Source organism: Helicoverpa armigera, chromosome 4, assembly GCF_030705265.1.
Source record: "Helicoverpa armigera isolate CAAS_96S chromosome 4, ASM3070526v1, whole genome shotgun sequence".
NCBI classification, from domain to species: Eukaryota; Metazoa; Arthropoda; class Insecta; order Lepidoptera; family Noctuidae; genus Helicoverpa; species Helicoverpa armigera.
In genome coordinates, this window is record NC_087123.1 from 10,951,530 (window position 1) to 10,972,149 (window position 20,620).

Here is a 20,620-nt window from a genome sequence, read left to right on the forward strand (position 1 = left end):
CTAACCATTAAATTATTTTTGGGTCTTCATAAATCAAAACAAATACTTTTTTCCTCGAAAATAATATCCGAATAAGATTTTATTTGGTTTCTCATAGGTACTTGTTTCGTAATTAATAAAGAACAAGATTTCGACATTTCCTGCTAAAATGAAAAAGCTTTGTTTAACTTATAAACTCACGTTTTAAGCGTCAAAACGAACCCGGAAAAGAGTTTCTGAACATACCTACAGAAAAAAACTTTGAAGAAAAAAGTACCTACTGGTTACACAAAGGTCAAAGTAGCTAGCTTACCTTTGCAATGACCTTGAAAAACCGTACCTAAAAGTCAAAACATCAAAAGTCCTTCGTAACAGTTTGTTTATTTTCCAACAAGTTTCTTAACATTATAAAGTTTACTGTATACCTGGAAATTGCGACCAGCATAAAATAATTGTAGGCATTTCATAAACTGAAATTAAAATTGAATTAGACTAGCCGCTTTTCCTCAGTTTTACCCTCGCCCGTAGGAACTGGTGCTTTTCGGGATAAAATATAACCTATGTTACTCATGAAGAGTATAGCTTTCTATCGGTGAAAGAATTTTTCAAATCGGTTTAGTATTTTTGGAGCCTTCAGGGTACAAAGAAACAAAAAAATCCTCTTTATTATATTACGTATCATAAATAACGTGTCACAATTTATTATTTAATAAAATTATAATAAATCCTGTCACGATTTCACTTCGACCTACTTCGTCTATTGACAAACTGCCGGATGCGAACCTCTCTCAGGTTTTAGATTCAATCATAACTGGAACCAACAGGCGCACATGAGTTTGATCACGGCGACAATTTGAAAATTGTAAACTGATTCATAGAACAAGGAAAGGAAAAGGACAGGAAAAAGTAACGGAAATATTTTGATCTTTGACGTATGTAATATTAAAAATACTCGCTCAGCAATGATATGCTGATGAAGACACATTTGAAAAACCAGCCAAGTGCGAGTCGGACTCGCGCACGAAGGGTTCCGTACCATTATTTAAAATCACGTTGTTGTATGGGAGCCCCCCAAAATATTAATTTTATCCCAGTTTTCAATATTTGTTGTTATAGCGGCAACAGAAATACATCATCTGTGAAAATTTCAACTTTTCAGTTAGAGAACTATCACGGTTCATGAGATACAGCCTGTTGACAGACGGACGGACGGACGGACAGAGGAGTGAAAACAATAGAGTCCCGTTTTACCCTTTGGGTACGGAACCCTTAAAAGGAACATGCCTTACGAAAAAAAATGTTTAAGAAAAAAAATCCCTATCAATAAAAATCCTTTTTTCTTTCAATACTTAAATGGTATGTTTGTAAACAAACCATATCTGTTTCCATGAAGTTCAAGGTCCCAAGGTCTGACCTCGGTCACGGGTATACCCGGTACTTTGTGACCGTTTACACCCGGACGAGGGTCCAAGGGTTTTCCTTATACGACCTCTTTATTTTACGATAGGACTGGCTTTAAATATATTGTGTGTTTATTGTTGCTTTTGAAAATCGAACGAGAATTGTGATTGGTGTTTATTTTTGTTTGGGTTTTGTATTTAAGTATTTGAGTATGAGCGTATGTAGTTTCTAAGCGTTTTACTTCTACTAATAAAATGATAAAGGAAACATTTTTCCTTTGTTTATTTTTACCCTAAAGGCTCCGAAACTACTAAACCGATTTGAAAAATTATTTCACTGTTATAAATAAGCTACTAAGCTTCCCAAGTAAGATAGGCTATATTTTATCTCGGTGCAGTATCAGTAAAACGGCTAGAATTATAATTCAAAAGTACTGAATGGTTTAGAAGATATAGTAGGTAGGTAGACCTACATTACCTCGACCTTTTAGATATTGTTTTCACAAATTAGCATAATACCGATAATTTTATTGTTCGAGCCGTGAGCCGAAAGAATGACTTTGTGAACCATGAGTCAGCCATAAGCATGGGACAATGCATCATACTGACTCACCCGCCAATCAATGCGAGCTTTACACCAATTCCAAATTTAAATCATTCGGATGTTGCCGCGTTCTTTGTTTATAAATCTGTTAGTGTTCGAAAAATGAGTTTTCGAATGTAAACCAAAAATAAAAATATTAAACCTTTATTAGGCAGAAATTAAAATAAATACGTTGTATTTTGAACTTCAAATTATAATGCTTATAGTGCTTCTTATTTTCAAAATTAGAATACCATATTTTCTAATCATGTTTCAAAACAGAACTAGGTACGTTTATTTTTGGCCAGACATAAATGAGTTATAGAAAAGAGTTTAGACTACAGCCAATAAAATCCTCTTTGGGTAAAAGTATATTTTGTGTTTGGACACGTTGCCGCTGACGTGCGTCATGAGAGCGGCATCATGACATATCCGCCACTTGGTCGCCGGATGGCGGTTCAATTTGTTAAATTAAACTCCACGCTATGCACAGATTCACTTGCCCGATATGTAGGACGGGAATTTTCGTCATTTGTCTAACATGCGTTATCCATTGCTGAAGTACCAATAACTGCGTCATAAAACTAAAACTTTATCGAATAAAATACCATAAATAATGTTATATAATAAAACTACTTTATTTCCTATTTTCTCGCATACATCTCAACTTTACCAAAACATTTCACATCAAAAATTACTAAAGTTCATAAAATATAGTTCCGCTACTCGCCGCCGCGAGCGCCACCGTCGCACACGCGCAACTACATCGCGTCCCGCGTCAGTGCGCCGTGATTGCACTGAATTGAGCTTCCGTCGTCGACAGGATAAAAAAACCCGGCCGTGTCCTCGGCGGCATTAAACAATAGCCAATCGCGGTCTCTGTAGAGCTTTAGGAGGCGTGCACACTGAACGACGCGACAAGACGACACATGCTTAAATATTTAAGTGATTTGGTTGCATCCGATCGATTTTCGAGTCTGGGTTTGCCGTTGTGTTTAACTTTCGGGTTTTGGGTCGGTTTATTGGTGTTTAGGATAATGGTTTCGTGGTTTTAGTCCTTAATGCTCTTTAATTTTTAACGAACCTTTGCTCCGAAACGGAACCACACATTTTATTTTGGTAAATTTTAATCATCCTATCAATAAAATCATCTTAGGGCATAATACAGACCACACATCCAAATCTTTGCAAACACACCCATAAAATCCTATTTCACATGTCTGTCGCTCTTGTTTCGATATAAAACTGCTTACGGGTGTCGCGCCATTGGAGTCAATTTGATTGTCTGATTGAATTGTCCGACCACTGCTGGCTTTGTCGACTTGCCATGCACGCTAACACCATCGTTATACATGGTTTCTGTTCTCCTGTTACTTAAGGATACCTCGTGTATCTTGTCAAAGCCTGTCATATTAGGTGATAAGTTAAAGAACTGCTTAGCTATTTTTTTAAAGTTAATTACTTGGGATATCTTATACTAGACGATATTGATTTATTTTGAAGTCTCTTTCTCAAATTCAATTTCAAAATATTTTTCATACTAATCGTACTCTACATACGATTCTGATAACTCAAACGAAACATAGCTTTACGAAGACCCTCCCAAATGATTCGATCAACAAATCAAATTGACTATCCGATCTATTAAAACTAAATGTTTGATTACAACCATACGAAATTTTAGACCTCTGACCCATTTCTGCACACAATGAGTACCAAGCCGTCTCTAGGCTTTACATATTAAATAGACCAGAAACTGAACAAAGAAAATCTTCAAAAATCAGGTCATTAGTGTTTTGAAAACTTTTGAACCGAAATAGGTACACGAACTCTCGGCCGAAGGGTAATCTCTTAATACATTTAGTGGGTAACGCGCATTGATGTGCAGATATCTGGTTAAACACTGGGGAGGGTGTTTCTGACCAATTTGCGACCCTAACGCCCCCGGCGACCATGCGACCAGCTACCGGCGACCCCAGGTATATATGACTAAAACCTGTTAGGCCCCGTTTACCTACTGATTGATTGGGTGCGTATGAATTACTGTCGAGATTGGAAATTGCTACTCGATGGAGGCGTATTCATGTGTTAAGTTGGCTGATATTGTTTTTTACATCGTAGTACAGGTTTTTGGAATTTGCAATTTTATCATTATTTAGTTTCTTATCCTAAACACTAATTAATATTTGTTAACGCTACTAGCATTAAAAGAAGCATCGTCATCATCATCAACCGTTGCAAAGTCTCGGTACAGCATAGAGGTCCCGTCTCCTACAGTCCGTGTTAATAAATTATCTCCTTAGTCAGGCCGATACATTTTCAGACTACTTCTAGTTTTCATATTCAACTTGATTAAACTTACTCGGGTGTTAAATTAGTCTGTAGACATCCCGAGATTCATGATATAATTTATAGGTGAACTTTCTTATACAATGTAATTGTTTGCTAAATAAACTTCTTCTATTGTGCTCGAGAACATTGTCGAAAGAATACGCTGAAAGTAAAAGCTAACTTGGCAGTCTCAAGATAATAGTTTTAGAGTTTAATGCTAATAAACTTTGTGATTTGTGTTCGTAATTTAACTTGAATAAGTTTGAAATGAAAATAGAATCCGCTCAGCCAACTAGGAAAATTGCAAGTCAAATTTATTTTTGCTGTAGGTTTATTATCTGGATGCGAAACAGATTAAATTGCCATTAAGCCTGCCACAACTCATAAAACCATCTAATAATCTTTTTCCAATACAAAATCTTGAAAATACAATACAAAAATCTATCTGTATTCTAAAACTATTTGCTAGCAAAGTATAAAAGGTACGCACTCGATATTGTCGCGCGAATCGCATTCCCATTCAAATAAAACCGCTGAATCGCAACAGACACGTCGAATCGGCACTTTGGGGCGAATATCGCCAATTTGAGATTCACTTAGCCTATAGTATGTCGTTGACGTGCATATTACCTCGCATTTTCGAGCGAGACGAGGCAGCTCCAAAACATTTTGTACTTTCCTATAATGATCACGTTGTACGTCTAAATTTTGCTTCAAATTACAGTACACTACATTTCACTTTTAGCAAAATACGCCAATAAATTCTTACTAAATATTGTCCGACCAAAACTCAAGGGAGCGCAGTTCCGCAAATTAGTTTGCATGCCATCTGTCGTCGAATAGCGGCACTAAACACGGGCCCATTGTAATTTACTAACGGTCCGCAAAAACGGACATACCAAAACGAAACAAAACATATTCCAATTAACCTCGTTATTTTTACTGTACAGATTAACGTTCGAGATTATCTTCTGCCTTTATTATCTTCGGCGATGCGATGCACCTGCCTTTTTAACCGATTTTAAATAACTGCCATTTCAATCCATCATGGCGGTACAATTCAATGGTCGGTTGTCTTGATGAATTATATTTAACATTAAATATAATTAGGAAACATGTTACTTTTACGTTTATAGCAAGTGTCCCACTTAAATGAATTATAGGCGATAGAATGATCGGTTAAGTAGAACCTAACATTTCAAGTTGGACTATTAAAGTCGTCTGCAACTGTAGACTATAATAACTCGTCGTAATAGACATCTATTTACTTAAACAATGGATATTTTTTTTACAATACCTTTTAAAAAATGTATGGATAATAATCATGCAATATTGCAATTCAAACCTTAATTTCTAGGTTTTAGGATTAAATAACAATATTTTTGTAACCTCGTCGTGCTGTTTTATCGTAACCTCGTATCTTATAACGGAATTCGGCTCAAACATTATGAAAATCAAATCAAAGACAAGTGAATGCCATATTCTATATTTACAAATACAAAACTCCAATTGCGTCCTGCCATTTCATTGCCACTTTCCAAAAGGACCAAACTTTTGACCGCAAAGGCGTCCAAACAACCATATCATCAAAACAACGTCGCAAATATCTGGAACATGTCTCAACAGTCGTCAATGAGGTAATCAAGTGGTTCGCGTGACGGACACGACCTGCCTCAACAAACCCACGCCTCACGCACCCACGATACGAGAATACGAGCCGAATTACGAGTACTACTGTATGATCTCCCGAGAGTAAGTAATTTGTTTACGAATACACGCGAGGTGAGGAGACCAAGTTCGTGAGTAGCGAGCCGTGTTTTTGGTCCTTTGGGATTTGTAACTTGTCGGGTAGACCTCGTAGGAGATTTCTGATGATAGGTTTACGACATTATTTTGATAGTACGTTTTGATGTTCTTATAATCACATCAATAAAACTGAAAAAGGTGCGAAACCAATTAAATATTTTTATTAAAAGGCACCAATCACACGCAATAATCAATGAGCTTTCATTTTAAAGGTGTTATCAAATATGAAAGTATTAATTAGAAGCGTTATTAATAACTGACAGATGTTTGAAGGTGTACTAATTCTAATTTATAAAACCCGTTTGTTAGTGTAATATTTGACGATGATGCTACCTGATAATTAATATTTAAATAACGGTAGTCATGTTTTGATATTCCCCTAGCATTTTAAAAAGTATGTCACAATGTTGCGAGTCATAAATTGAAGGAAGTTCCTCGTATTTGTGTTATCAGGATGGAATATATAATAATTAGAATTACTTCTAGTAATAATCATGGTGTAGATTTTTATGATTAAAAAAAAATACAACAAAATTAAAATTTTCAAAACTTGTCATCTCATTGCAAACTACATTTTATATGCAATCATTAGTCATTATGTAAACCCTAAAAATTGTAAATAGCTTAACACAAAATACAACCCAAGAATAACAAGAACTAATAGCAAAAATAACGGTCACAACATCTTTCCTGCATCTTTCAACCCAAAGCTTCCCAAAAGACCAAAATGCAGCCGTTTACTATAAAGACCTTCCTAATGTTTATTCATCTTATTAAAATCTCTCTAGCGAACGAAAAATGAGTCCCGGACCTGTTCACAAGGATAATTACAAATCCCGCGATTTGAATAAGAATAGACAGCGTTAGTAAGAGAAGGGCAATAGAGAGAGACGGCGATGGAACAAATGTCGTTTGCGTCTAACATAAAAACAGGAGTAACGAACTAAAACGCCAGGTGTGAGTCGTGCCATGTGCTCAGTAACAGAAACTATTTATTTATTCGTGGCCTCAGTTGAAGTAACCTATTTAATTAGTGTGGCTAGATAATGAAAAAGCTCGGTAGGTTTGACAATGACAGCTGTCTGTGAGTGACAGTTGAACGTTTCATCAATATTTTTTTGTAGTGAAGCAGATTTTTCCGATATTTTAGATGGTCATTAAATAGAAATCTGACTAAGAACTTGACGTAAAAAGCTTCGTCAAGCACTCAACTTCTTCGTCTAACGCTCAAAAAGGAAAGACAAAAATAAATACTTAATTCTTAATTATTGCAGTATTTTTAATAAACAGTTTAATTTATTTTTTGTAGTACATTTCTACTTCACATATGAAAACTACGCAAAAATATAATTACCATATTATTAGGTATTATTACCATATTTAATCAAGGCAAACCAAATTCACTTATATAAATTGCAAAAACAATAAAAAAATATTTTTTAAACATTTCGCACAACCTAAACATTTCCAGGATAGCCTCATAGGGCGCCATCTAGCGGCGAGTAGTGAAACTACTACTAACACAATCAACGCGGCGCTCTATGTTCGCATTCGTTCGTAAATGCAAACACAGATGGCGCTTACTGGATTTCTTGCAATAACGTTTACGATATTTCAGTTTTATAAATTGAGCAATATAAATGCGAAAAAGAATAAGTTTTAATATTATGCATTCAGTAAATAATCAATGTACGTAAATAACGTATTATTTCATACTAAAACACTAATCTGTCGCCATCTAACCTTACCTCCATTGCATGTTTGTCTATTCATTTTTCCCTTATTTTGTGTTAACGTTTCTCCTTTGTTTTACTTACTTTATTTTTGCTTTATGTTAAGTCCGTGGTGTGTCTGTGTTGTTATAGCTTATTTTGGCTCCGGACGGCACCTTGCAGACAGTGAAGAGCGAGTCTCGGAGAGGACGCGGCAGAGGGCGCTCGAGTACCACACCCGTGAGTACCTTAATATTTTTTTCTAAACTTTTCTTTTGTTTGTTTGTTTTTTTATTTTTTCATTTCCTTCATGTTATGTGTACCCTTTGGTGACTAATGATTAACAATCATCATTAACATGTGTTTCTTATTTGAGAATGATTTCGTACTGAATATCCGTCTTATTTTTATCCTGTAAATACGCGGTAAATACTCATGCATCAATTTCAAAAAATCTAACGATAAAATAGTCATATAGTACCTTTATAAAAATTACCTTCTATTTATTGTCTTGAAACTTAATATCTTCAAACTATTTCATTAAAACATGAATTTCATGTCGCATAGAGCTTTTTTAGAAGCTTCCCCGTCTTAACAAAATACTATCGTAATCGATAACTACATAGTTAAATGCATTGAATAGTGTAGTCAGAGCAACTTCAAACTACATATATCGATATTCAGGCTATCATCGCAATCCTGAGAAACCCAACGAAAATGTCGACAAACAGTCTATCGATAGCAACCTTCAACCCCGACATAGATACCAACGACCCTCAAATTTCGGTCCAAACCAAAATCCGATCATTGGTCGCCCTGAACTCGCCAATGACAGCGTGACCGCTGTTACATAACGACAATAAATCAAACGCGAACAAAAACCAGGCCACTCTCGCTTTCGAAACGAAATATCCGAATATAGAGGAATAAAGTGTAACCCGGGTTCATGGCCACTCAGCATTCGTAAACAAACCCCATTCACGGAGATTAACACGGGCTGAGAGCGACCAGTTTTCAATGAATCATATACATTGCGCGTTTCGTTCAAACCTCATGCTTTCGTACCCAAACAAAGACGGCAATGTATGTTGTACTAAGAGTTATGTTCGTATAATAGTGACGGGTTTCGGTAGGATATTTTTCCGCATACCAGCGAACACCACCTGTTTCATTCAGTGTATCGAGTGGGCGAATTGTAAATTAATTGAAAGATTATTCAACAAGGTCCTTTGGTGTCGTTCACCTATTTACTGGTTTGTGATTGTGACATTTCGTGCTGTGCTAGTTATTTATTTATAGGCTTTATGTCGAAGGTTGTAAAGGTTATTGTGCTTACTGTATGTCACTTATTGGTTATATGAATGTTGCGTCATGGCATATACAAGGATATTGCTACGTTTTCTATTGATTCAAGTATAAAACACTGTGATGTAGGAAATGATCTAAGATTTAATAATCAAATTTTATATGGAAAGCTTACTAATCAAATGTTCTATTCGGGATTCCTGACATTATCAATTAAGAATTTTGGACTTTTTAAACTCGACTGATTACTCCAAGATAAAGTTCGATGAAACAGGATCCATACCTGAAAATAAAGAAAAATATGGATTGATTGACAAGACTTATATAAGAATCTCTATTTGAAAGTGCTACGAATCGAATATTTTTTCGTAGACTCGCTACGCGTTGCTACGAATATCCGTCGTAGCAGATTGGCGTAACCGCGTGCCAAATAAAATTGGTGATCGAGACATCTAGCTTGTCGGTTGTTTTCAATCTATTGGAATATTTCCAAGATGTGAAAGTACTTATGAATATGTAGTACTCTTTGAACAAAACCAATGCGAAGTAATGTCACGGATGCTTAAGTTATTATAATAATTTCTTAGGTTATCATACACCTCATACACCGTTATACAAATAAAAAAAGATCTGTCTGTCCGTTATAATCGCACGGTAAAACGTCTGACTCGATGTCAATTTTAATATGCGTGAAGATAGACTGAAAGAGCATAGTATATTATTCTTAAGAAAGAAATAGTTGAACGGAGTCAAAAGATAGACCTATGTACAGCAAAAGACATACTAACTCTGAGCTGATGATTAAGTTAATCCAAAATATATTTTTTTATTAAATAAGCCGTCACTGTTTAAAGCTAAAAATGTAACACATGAGTTTCTTAGATCTAGATCTTAGTGTCAAAGCAATGAACACATAAGATTCCTACATCTCAGTATGCCATCACTAGTTTCCATACAAAGTGCTCCTTAAAGCAAACAGCACGACATTTTATTAGCTAATGTACTTCAACTTACAAAGAACTTGGAAAATCCAATATCTTTATTTTAAGATCCCCCGCTCTTTGACTCTAGTTTAAAAGGAATTTTAAGTTATTCCGCTCTATTTTATTAGGTTTTTTTTGGGTATAATGGAATTAAATTGACAATAGAGTGCTTATAAAATATGAAATGTATGAGAAAGGATGACATTTTTATAGTTATTTTAATATTTCAATGACAAGAACTTTTAGTATTGTTTTTCGATTAGTTAGCAAACATTATTTACTACAAAATATTATACAGAATCTAGTATTTATTTAACCACAACAAGTATAAACGGAAGTTGTCCACATTTTCAAAACGCTTTTGATTGTCAAGTCTACATGAGTGGAACCGCATAAAAAGCCTAGTCTACACAACAACATAAAAGTCGATTATCACTTATAATACCACAAGAGCTTCAAAATTATCGGGTATTTCCCGATAGGTTCGTTGCAAACAAATGAAGGAGTCAAGCTTTTCAGGTTAAAAAATCACGAGCGCGAAGCGCGAGTGATTTTTCCTGGAAAACTTGACGACTTTATTTGTTTGCAGGGAACCTTGAGGGAAATGCCAGAGAATTGAAGCTCGTGTAATATGGATTATATTTTCCGTCCCAAATGTCGGCCACAACCTGTCAGTTTGACATAGCAACGACCAGAGAAAATATTCAAAAAAAATTATCAGTATAATACCATGTAGGTTGTACCACGTGACGTCGAATGGTGCAATTCTATTGGTCGATATTTGGGTCGGAAAAATAATCACTGTAATACGGAACCGTCATTAATCAAACGTCAAACGTCACCCCCGCCCTAACGTCAGTTACGTCAATTCCTACCGCATCTATTAGTACGTCTAAACAATGCAAGCTTTAGAGGGTGGTCAGTGGTCAGTTGGGCGGTGGGGTGTAATTGAGTCATTATGTATATTGTACGTCGATTATATTAGATGGTATATAATATATTGTTTAGTCGCATAGTGATTGATTGTGAGTATAAGGAAGTTTCCTTACTAATATTGTAATGCGAAAGTAAAGTCTGTTTGTCCAGCTTTCATGCTGAAATTACTGAAAGTTGTGAGGTAGTGTAACGCCAAGAGAAACGTATGAGAAAGACCTTAGGCTACTTTTTACTCGGTTGCGGAAATTGGTTGTCCCGGGACGTGAGTGAAATCGCGGGAGCAGCTAGTGGTTGGTATTTCAAAGAAATCTATTTTAATTTTCCCTTAATTTTTGTTTCTTGAAGGTATGCCGCAATGCGTGTTGCTGGTTCGATTCCCGCATTTTACAAATTATTAATGTAAATTATAGTTAATACTGGTACTTACGGGTCATAGTAATTGCAATATATGTACATCACACCAACATTATAAGTTACTTAGTGTGTTTGGTATTTCTTCACGTACAAACCGCTCAAGAGTTTTAAGTAAATCTTGTCAATAAAGTAGTAGTTCCTTCAGAAAGCAGGCGCAGCCATTGGCAGAAGCTAGGTATGCAATAAATAAAGCAATTCTATAATGTTATTAAATAGTCCTTTCTAATAATTTCTTCTAAAACCATTTAAGATATTGCATAAAAAAACAACTAAATCCCAATTCCCAATACCACTATCAATTTAAGTTATCGTTGTATATCCCGGCTTTTACTATACAGTATTTGACACAAAAGCTTGCTAGTCGCGGACAAAAAGATTGTCTGCAGCAAGACCGAACTTTTTCAAAGGGAAGCAAAACTTCTAGCAAAATGTTTGTCTTTTTTTTCAATTGAGTGTAATTATGTGAGAAGTTTTGGATTTTAATTGATGGGAAAAGGTTTATTAGTATTGTTAAATTTATTGAAAGAAAATACCATGATTCATAATGATTATATTTATGCTTTCGGTTTATGTGTTACGGGAAACCAATTACGATGACATTTTCTATCACATGGTAGCTCCAATATTGGGAGACGCAATTGTATCAGTAGTCAGAAAGTAAGCTCTGAAAAATACGGTTTCTATAGGTAGGTAATTAAAGATACTCATGAAAAAATATAACGACCAAATGATAACCTGTCTACATAAGCCTTTACTAATACCCCTTCAATAATCAATCACCATTCAAACACACATACCAAACTACTACTAACAAAATCTAATCCTACCGTTCATTTCGGAAATAAATTGAAATCCTACATAATGAAGACGGGCACATAAAGGCTGCAGACGGACTAATTTCGCGGCCGCCATCTTGGCGTTGCCATGGCAACGAGACTGCCCCTAGCCCCCCCTGCACTTGCGCTGCACTTCCTAAAGGCTAGACTTAGCTATGTAGAAGGTTGTTATACAGTACGGCCCATAGTTCGCCCAATGTATACGTACGAATAGTTGTGTTTCTGCGCTCAAATTATTGACGAAGATTCAATTTGAGAGGCTGTTATTTAGCTTTGATTTGTTGGTATTGTGATTTTGTTATTTTAATGACACATTTTATGTTATGGAAAAGCTGAATCTGCAACGTGTCAATACTTCCGTTCATTTCCCTTTGCTATAAAAGGATAAGAAATCCTCAAAGTATTATAAACAGATGTTCTTATGATACAAGAAAATCACTTTATCAACTTCATGTTTGCCAGATTGAGACATATTTTTGAAATCTTTTTTTCAAAATGATGGGCAACACTGTATTTCTTCTAAAAACAACCATCAAAACTGTTACCAGTGACAAAAAGCCCATTTTAAAAAATCCATATCCTTCATTCATAGTCACTCAAACGGCTATAAACCCCTATGAATTAGCAAAAACCATTAAAAGCCTATCGCATCCCGTAATCTGTCGGCCATAGGACAAATAATTCACGCCTGATTGCCAAGCCAGACTGACGGAAGGACAGCGGTATCGTCGTGTATTGCTATTAGTTGGCCTTTACGTTACCTAGGTATAGGTAAGGATGTAGGAAAAGATTTGTCTATTGTATATTTGGCATTAAAGTTTCCTAGATCATGAGATGTGAATGGGTAAAAATGGTAAGGGATTTTGGTAATGCATTGAGAAAAATAAATTATTAATATTGTTGTTTTAAGCAAATTAAAAGAGTCTTGTAACTATTATTTTTCTCAAATTATTGACGAGAAAGAATTTTCAAATAATGTAGAAGATTACGTATGAGAAACCAAATTGTGTGTCAAAATAAAATTGTGGCCGACCTTAAATACAATTGCAAAGGAGGAGGATGATGAATGTATAAGAAACAAAAATCAAAGATTTTAAATAAGTTTTCTTAAATTGAACTTTTATTTAAAAACAAATGAATATCCATGGGAATAATATCAGCTGACTATACGCTAGCAAAAGTCAACGTCAAAGAAAACTGTTCCAAATTCAAGTCTGCAAAAGCAACGAAACCTTCGCAATCTCACAGCTATAAAGGTTTAAAAATAGAAAAATATTATGATAAAGTTTTATTACCTCATTTTCCGATATTTCTAGTGTCTAATAAAAGTTATAGTTAGGGAAAGTTTAGCGCCGTGTCTGACCCGCCCGTGACCATCGCTGTAAACATGAAACGTCTGGAAACAAAATTCAAACAATAAAAGCTAAATGATCCGTTAATACTAGCTACATTTCCCGTGCAACGGTAAGAAAATTACGTAACACATTTTCAATTCAACAAAAAGTCCGAATTGACATTTGAATTTGTGAATTGGTAAATGAATATTCTTAAAAAAACAAGGTTCCTAATTTAAAAATTCCAAACTCAACTTGAATTTATTCGAACTATCTCCTTCTTTTTCCGTGGTTGAGTCCGCGAGCACGAATATCGACGCTAGAGTCCGCCTTCGAATTATAAACTCGGGCGAAATTTGCACAGAGCACTTTGTAATTGCAAATTTCCTAACTGAGCGCATGCGCCATAAGGCGATCAATACGCCAAGACTTTATTATTGTTTTTTCTTAATACAATAACAGTTTGCGCGCCAAAATGCCAAAGTGAGGTTACATTTTTGAAAATAGAATTCTTGTATTTTATGAGTTCGTTCAGAAATAGAAGGGAAATATTTTTTTATAGGAATTGTGTCGGCAAGACGGGGAGGTGCCTAGGGGTGGGACCGCCCGCTCCTATTGGATAGTTACTCGAAACTATTGCCTGAAACTTTCATTAATGCATTCTATTACCTCGTTTATGCAATATTCGGTATTCTATTGCTTTGCGGAATGCGTAATTTTATGTTAAAGTTACGTTTGCATAAAGAATTTTATTTTGAATGAAAATATGAATATGGACAGCCGTTTTCAAAATGCAATTTATGGAATAATTAACGCTGTGATTATTTCCGAAATTATTCTGAATAATTTACGTATAAAAGAGGATTTAAAAGTCTTGTTAAATAAATGTTATCTCATTGTTACCCGGGCGTGAAACGTGTGCGTACTTACTCTATATTTAATGTACGCGCGTAATATCCGGCTGATATTTCAGAATTTCATAACTTTTCATACTGTTTCAATGTTGTAAAGAGTCGTTAAATATTTTATTTGGGGCGCAGTTGTTGCGAAATTGCTCCTTTTGATTACAGCCCTCGGGATATAGCAGTACCTTTACAATTGATTTCGTAAATACGTAACGTCAACCCGGTTGCGTCAAGAGTTCTACGTAAATAGAAATAACTGAAACAGTTTATAAAAATGACGTTAAATGAAAAGTGGAACGGAGAACGTGGAAATGTTTTATTAACTATGTCATAGTTTTATATCGAGACTTGTTTTCTCTTGGATAAACATTTGAGTTGGTTAAGTCCTCAAATCTTCTATATGCGTATGTATATCAAAATGATCAGACAGTTGCCATATTTGCCTTCACAGAGTGATTCTCTTTTCAAACGCATTTGAACTCAAAGGTATCGTTTTCACGTCTACCAATTTTTCGGCGTCAATTAAGTCAAGGCTGGCAACTTACGGGAGCTAAAAAAACTAGTCCCGCCAACAATGGTCTATAGTCTATTGTAACTCGTGTCTGCACTCACACACGCCCGGATACACGTACGAAACGATCACAAAAGCTGTAGTAGCATAGACTACAGGCTGTATGTATAGTGCATTCCAGTCTGTCTTACTAACGAGCCAATATGCTGATGCTTTCGTCTGCAGTCTTCAAACTTATCTATCTTCGCAAACTAATACGGGGAATTCAAATTAACTTGCACTAAAATTGTTTGATTAAACACGCGTTAGAAATGTTAAAAGTTTATTTCAATATAAGCTGTTAGCCTTTTAGGATGGTGTCCCGGTCAAAGGCTATCGTTGGATATCTTTTAAAGTGCCTCTGAATTGGAAAAATCCGATAGAACACGCTATTACATTTTTATTGCGCCGTTTTCAAGAAAAGGTATTTTGCTCCGCAATCTGCTTCCGTTAGGTTGGACAAATTTTGAATGTTATTCGAACGTTTTTTTTATGATTCATTTGGTGATGTTGGTATTTCATTCTTTTTTTAAAAGTCTTCTGTTTCATAAAAAAACTAGCCGTTTTCCTGCGGTTTCACCCGCGTTCCGTGAAAATGGCTGCCTGTACCGGGATAAAATATAGCCTATGTTACTCAAGAAGAGTGTAGGTTTCCAACAGTGAGAGAATTTTTCAATTCGATACTGTAGTTTCGTAGCAAGGTACAAACAAACAAACAATACAATGTTTCCTCTTTATTGTTTTGGTATAGATAACTCGACAGCTTATAGTGCGTAAGTAATAGAAATTCCCAACGAATCATTATTTATTTAAGAAAGGTTAATTTCAGTTTCAGTATAAAATAAATAGTGATCTCTTCATAAAGTGATCCGCCATCGAAGGATAGACAGCTTTCAACACTGAGTGTGTATGGCATATTGACAGAACTCTGGCACTTGTCCATATTTTTTCAGCTTCTAATTATATTATCATTTTCCAAATAACACATATTTTTCTTATGTTATTTTTGGCTTATATTTCAACATAACACACGGAGATTTTAAGCGTTGAACAATATCTAGTTCACCTTTCAAATCTTATGGGACTCAATTTCCTTATTATTTTTAAAGAATAAAACATGTTTCATCGTCCCTATTTAATTTTCTTCACATCTCAGATCGTACCACATAATTGAATAACCTCGTTCGCAAATAAAATCACTCAAATTGCTTCGCGAACATATGCCTAGTCTTTGAGAAATATGGAAATTCCAGTTTCTGCGTAAATTTAATTTAATAATGGCTCCATTCCCCCTTTTCTCTCCCCCCTTATAGGCATAAATTAAGCAAAATACGTAAAATAATTTGAATTTTAATGCGAATAGTTATTCTCTTTGATTATATTATGATTGTATTAAAATGAAGGAGCTCGAAATAATATTTTGCCAAAGTCTAGACCTAATTACTGTTAATTTGGTAAGTTAGGCAATTGTAATTAATGATTTAAATTAATATTTTCTTGGGCAAACATTAATTTGTCTCGGTTAATTTAATAAATTGTAATTTATTAGTTTCACAATTTGAGGGTTGGTTGGCCATATAAATGAAAATGTTGTTTGAAGAATGAACCTTACGAGTACTAAAAGTAAGGCTCAATAGTCATGTGCCTTTTTTGACTACATAGACATCAGCTTTCCATAAAATGCTGCCTTAAATACTTGTTAACAAGATCCAATTTTGTGCTATTATCCAACACTTTAGGACTTATCTCAAGATCCCATTATGACAAATGAAAATAAAGTCGAGCCGCTACCGTTGGCCGAAAAGAAACGAAACATTTATGTAAACTCCAAATAAAACAGCTTTTCGCGGCAAGCGTATTGAAATAGTGCTTGCCGCAGTACAATCCGCAACCACTTACCCGGATTCCGGGATTCCCGTGGGTTGTCACGTCCCGGGGCGCAAGCCACCGTGAAACGTTAGCACTAGAGGTGTGCAACAAGTGAATCGATGTGACTTTTGAGCCCACCGCTAATAAGACACGGGTGACAACCCTCAGGAGGCGATTAGGGTTGCGGCTGACGCGGTTTTAAGAACGCGCCAAATGAACCGAGCCGCCATCGGCAGTGAGTTGCGGCTTGTTCATGCTTTGTTACACGGGGGAGAGATAAAAGTCCAACTTTGAAATGTAAATTGAATATTGAAGAATCATTGAGCTGTGTTTCTGTATTGATTAACACAGATATTCTTAAATGGGATCATCCCTTTGTTGAGAAATCTCATATTTTCGTTAAAACTTTGTAATAAACACACATAGTATAGCAACAGATTACTTTATAATCGTATAGCCTAAAAGCTACATACATCATGAAAATAACATTGACAAATCTTTTCCTTGTTCAAAAACATCCCTAAACCCAAGCTTAAACCCGCGTGCAATTTCTGTTCAAAAATACAGCAATCCCGGGGTTAACCCCGCCTCGGTTCAAGACGAGAGCCCCTTACGAAGGAGCAATGTAGCAAAAAGAATTGAACATCGAAGTTCACACTGCGTTCGTGTTATATGTGACACAAACCGCAACGTACGATTTGTCGTTGAAAGAATCTAAGCAACAAGTGGGGGCATAAATTGGACGACATATCCGATGACGTAGCGCTAGTGATGTACCTCACAGTCACGTTCCCGGGAACTCATTTTATACATTTTAATGCAAATCGATTTTGGCGGCACGTCAAATTTTTATTCGATGAGTGCGTCGGTAATAATTTAGTCATTATGAAATTGTTGCGAATTATTGGGGTTTTGCTTAGCGTGAAATTATGGTATTCAGTAAATGGATTTTTCGGTTTATTTCATAGACGATTGAATGTTAATGAAGTGAGAATTATAGTCATGAAAAGCACGTATTTTTTGACATACATCAAAACATTTGAAACATCCATGAACCTATAAAAAATAACAATCAAATAAATTATTCCCAAAATGAAGTACTTAATCTTAATAACAAAAAGATAATAACATACTTTAAACGATCTTTGTTCTACATAATAAAATATACATAATGTAACAGTACGTGAATAATTCATGTCACATGTCGATATATCCAGAAAGTTCCATCGCATTTACATGTTATCTCTGGTCTACGTGAAAAAAACTTATGTTTCATTTAAATATTTACCGCGAATGAAAAATGTTGGTCGACGGACATTAGGTACGATATGCAAAACGTTTTAAATTGTATTTTTAGGTAAGAAGTAGCAAAAAATATTCTGTCGATAAAAAAAATATTAGGTCACATGCCTAATTTAGAAGACTTTTTACATCATTTTTAGATTGTACTGATAAGGTGCGCGAATTTTCTCGCAACGTTTTGTAACCGATTTTGAATAAAGGAGGAGATTCTCAATTTATCGGGATCTTTGTTTTTTAATTACTGACAATCTTTACGTTTTCTATAAAGTTAGTTAAGATCCATATTAAGTATTTACTGATATGTAATAATATTGAAAAGGAAAAAGTTCAAGGACTAGAAAAACATTCACGTTTTTCTAGTTCTTGAACTTTCTTTCTTGCGGTTGAGAAAATGAGAAAGAATGAGAGGGATTCTCAAAATTTTAGGACATCCCTAGAATTGTCATAGATATATTATTTCACGGTATTTATTCTCTTGAACAACGCCTCGTGTATCGTAAGAGGCTTAACAGACGACTTTAATATATCGTGGATTACCCGGGTACGCTCGGAAATCTGTTTTATTACCGGCTTAAATTTTCGTATATAACGTAAAATCCGACCGTGCGTTTTACTGCCGTTTTCAATATTTATGTTATCAAATTGTCCTGGGTATTTGGTAATCCTTTGTATTGCGCGATGATATTACTTTCACGTTTGCTTAAGTGCGTCATGTGATCGTCAAATATTTTTTTGAACTGGAGTGAGGGGTGGAGCACTTCATAATCAAATGTAGGTACAGATCGTCTAAGCTGAAATGACCCCACTAACGCATTTTCCGTGTATAAAATAAATATAGAAAAATGGGCTGCAAATATTTTATTTATACCTGAAGAAACCTTCAAAACAAATGTATCTAAAAATAGCACATTTTATATTGAATTACGATAGTTGTAAACCGGGTAAAACCGGCCGTAGAAACATAAAAACGTACAAGTCACCGTTCGGGGCCTTAACTTTTTCCGGGTGAACGGAAAATTTAATTTTCTCGGGAAATTGGTATCCCGGGGCACGGCGGTACTGCAATGAATCGAATTTTCCCGATAAAACTCTTATAAATACCCATTGTTGGTAGCGGCTAATAAAAATGATGAGTCCTGGTATTATGTGAAAAATATACTTTGGTTATATTTTGTGGAGTAACTTTTTAAGTTAGGAAGTTCAAAGATCTTTGTTTTTAAATCATTGTTTTTCGTTTAAGAGGAAACTTATAACACTCCCCTTTTTTCGTCGGGTGTGTAAAAAAAGAATTACTTATTAAATGTCCTTCTCACAAAAAATACTTTCCATTCCCTATCTAAATCAGAAATAAAGGAAAAGTTTATTTAGTATTTACTAGCTCAAAGATCTCCCAACATGAGCAACACGATCGTTTGTGGCATAACAATCTCAAAAACTGCAAAACAAAAGATGTTATATCAAAACGCGTTGCATTTACTTGAAATTGTTTACAATTTGAGACTGATATGGGAATCGGTTGTAAGATTTTTCCCAGACATCTGTGAAAGATACGAGCATATGGATCTATGTATGTTTTAGATAAACGTTTTTTAAGTTAGATTCTTTAATGCAAGGATTTGTTTCCTTCAGAATAGGTAGGTATTCGCTATACTTTTAAAACATTGCTTATGATTACTACTTACTATTTTTTAAACATTTTTCTTAAGTATTAAAAACGTACCTAAGAAGTATCTTTTATAACATAAATAATATGCATAGGCCAGTCTGATAATGGTGTTTACATCCTAAATAGTAAAGTTGTTTTTTCACGTTAGATTTTTTTTTTCAACACTCTATTTTGCACTAGTTTCTATAAGATACTTACTTACGTACTACACGAACAGTGTAATAAAGACGTAACTCAAACAACTTCAAACGGAGAATAAACAAATGAATCATAATGACTATCTTACGGACGTATATAAATCTTGGGTCCGATAAATCAGCCTTGAACCTAACATTATCGATAGTGTCGTAAATCACTTAAAGATATTTTAATTAAACATCCTCTATATATCAGGGAGATAGCGACTCGTGTAGGGCTGCTACGGATAACTGTCAACGCCCAATGCTGGCTGGATTTGGACGGAAGTTTTGATGTAAGAATATAGGTAATATTTTGTGGGATTTTTATGATATTTTCCCTAAAGAATTAATCGATAAACTATGCCTTAAATCGATGGATAATCTAGGTTTTGTAAATTATATTTGCTGTTGGAACTACTGCGGTTCTGAATGAATAAGAAAACGGTTGAAAATCTTGTTGGAAAAAATGTTATAAGAAAATATTTATACGTATCTATTAGCTATTAGAAAATAATTATACGTATCGACAC

At 35.0% G+C, this 20,620-nt stretch overlaps 1 protein-coding gene across 1 annotated transcript in view; it reads left to right on the plus strand.

Annotated features, from left to right (window-relative positions):
- Positions 1–20,620, plus strand: part of Tet (Ten-Eleven Translocation (TET) family protein) — a 94,331-nt gene that overhangs the window by 36,061 nt on the left and 37,650 nt on the right. The window contains 1 exon segment of the mRNA XM_064034249.1: positions 7,965–8,051. Within this exon segment, the coding sequence (XP_063890319.1) occupies positions 7,965–8,051 (87 nt within the window).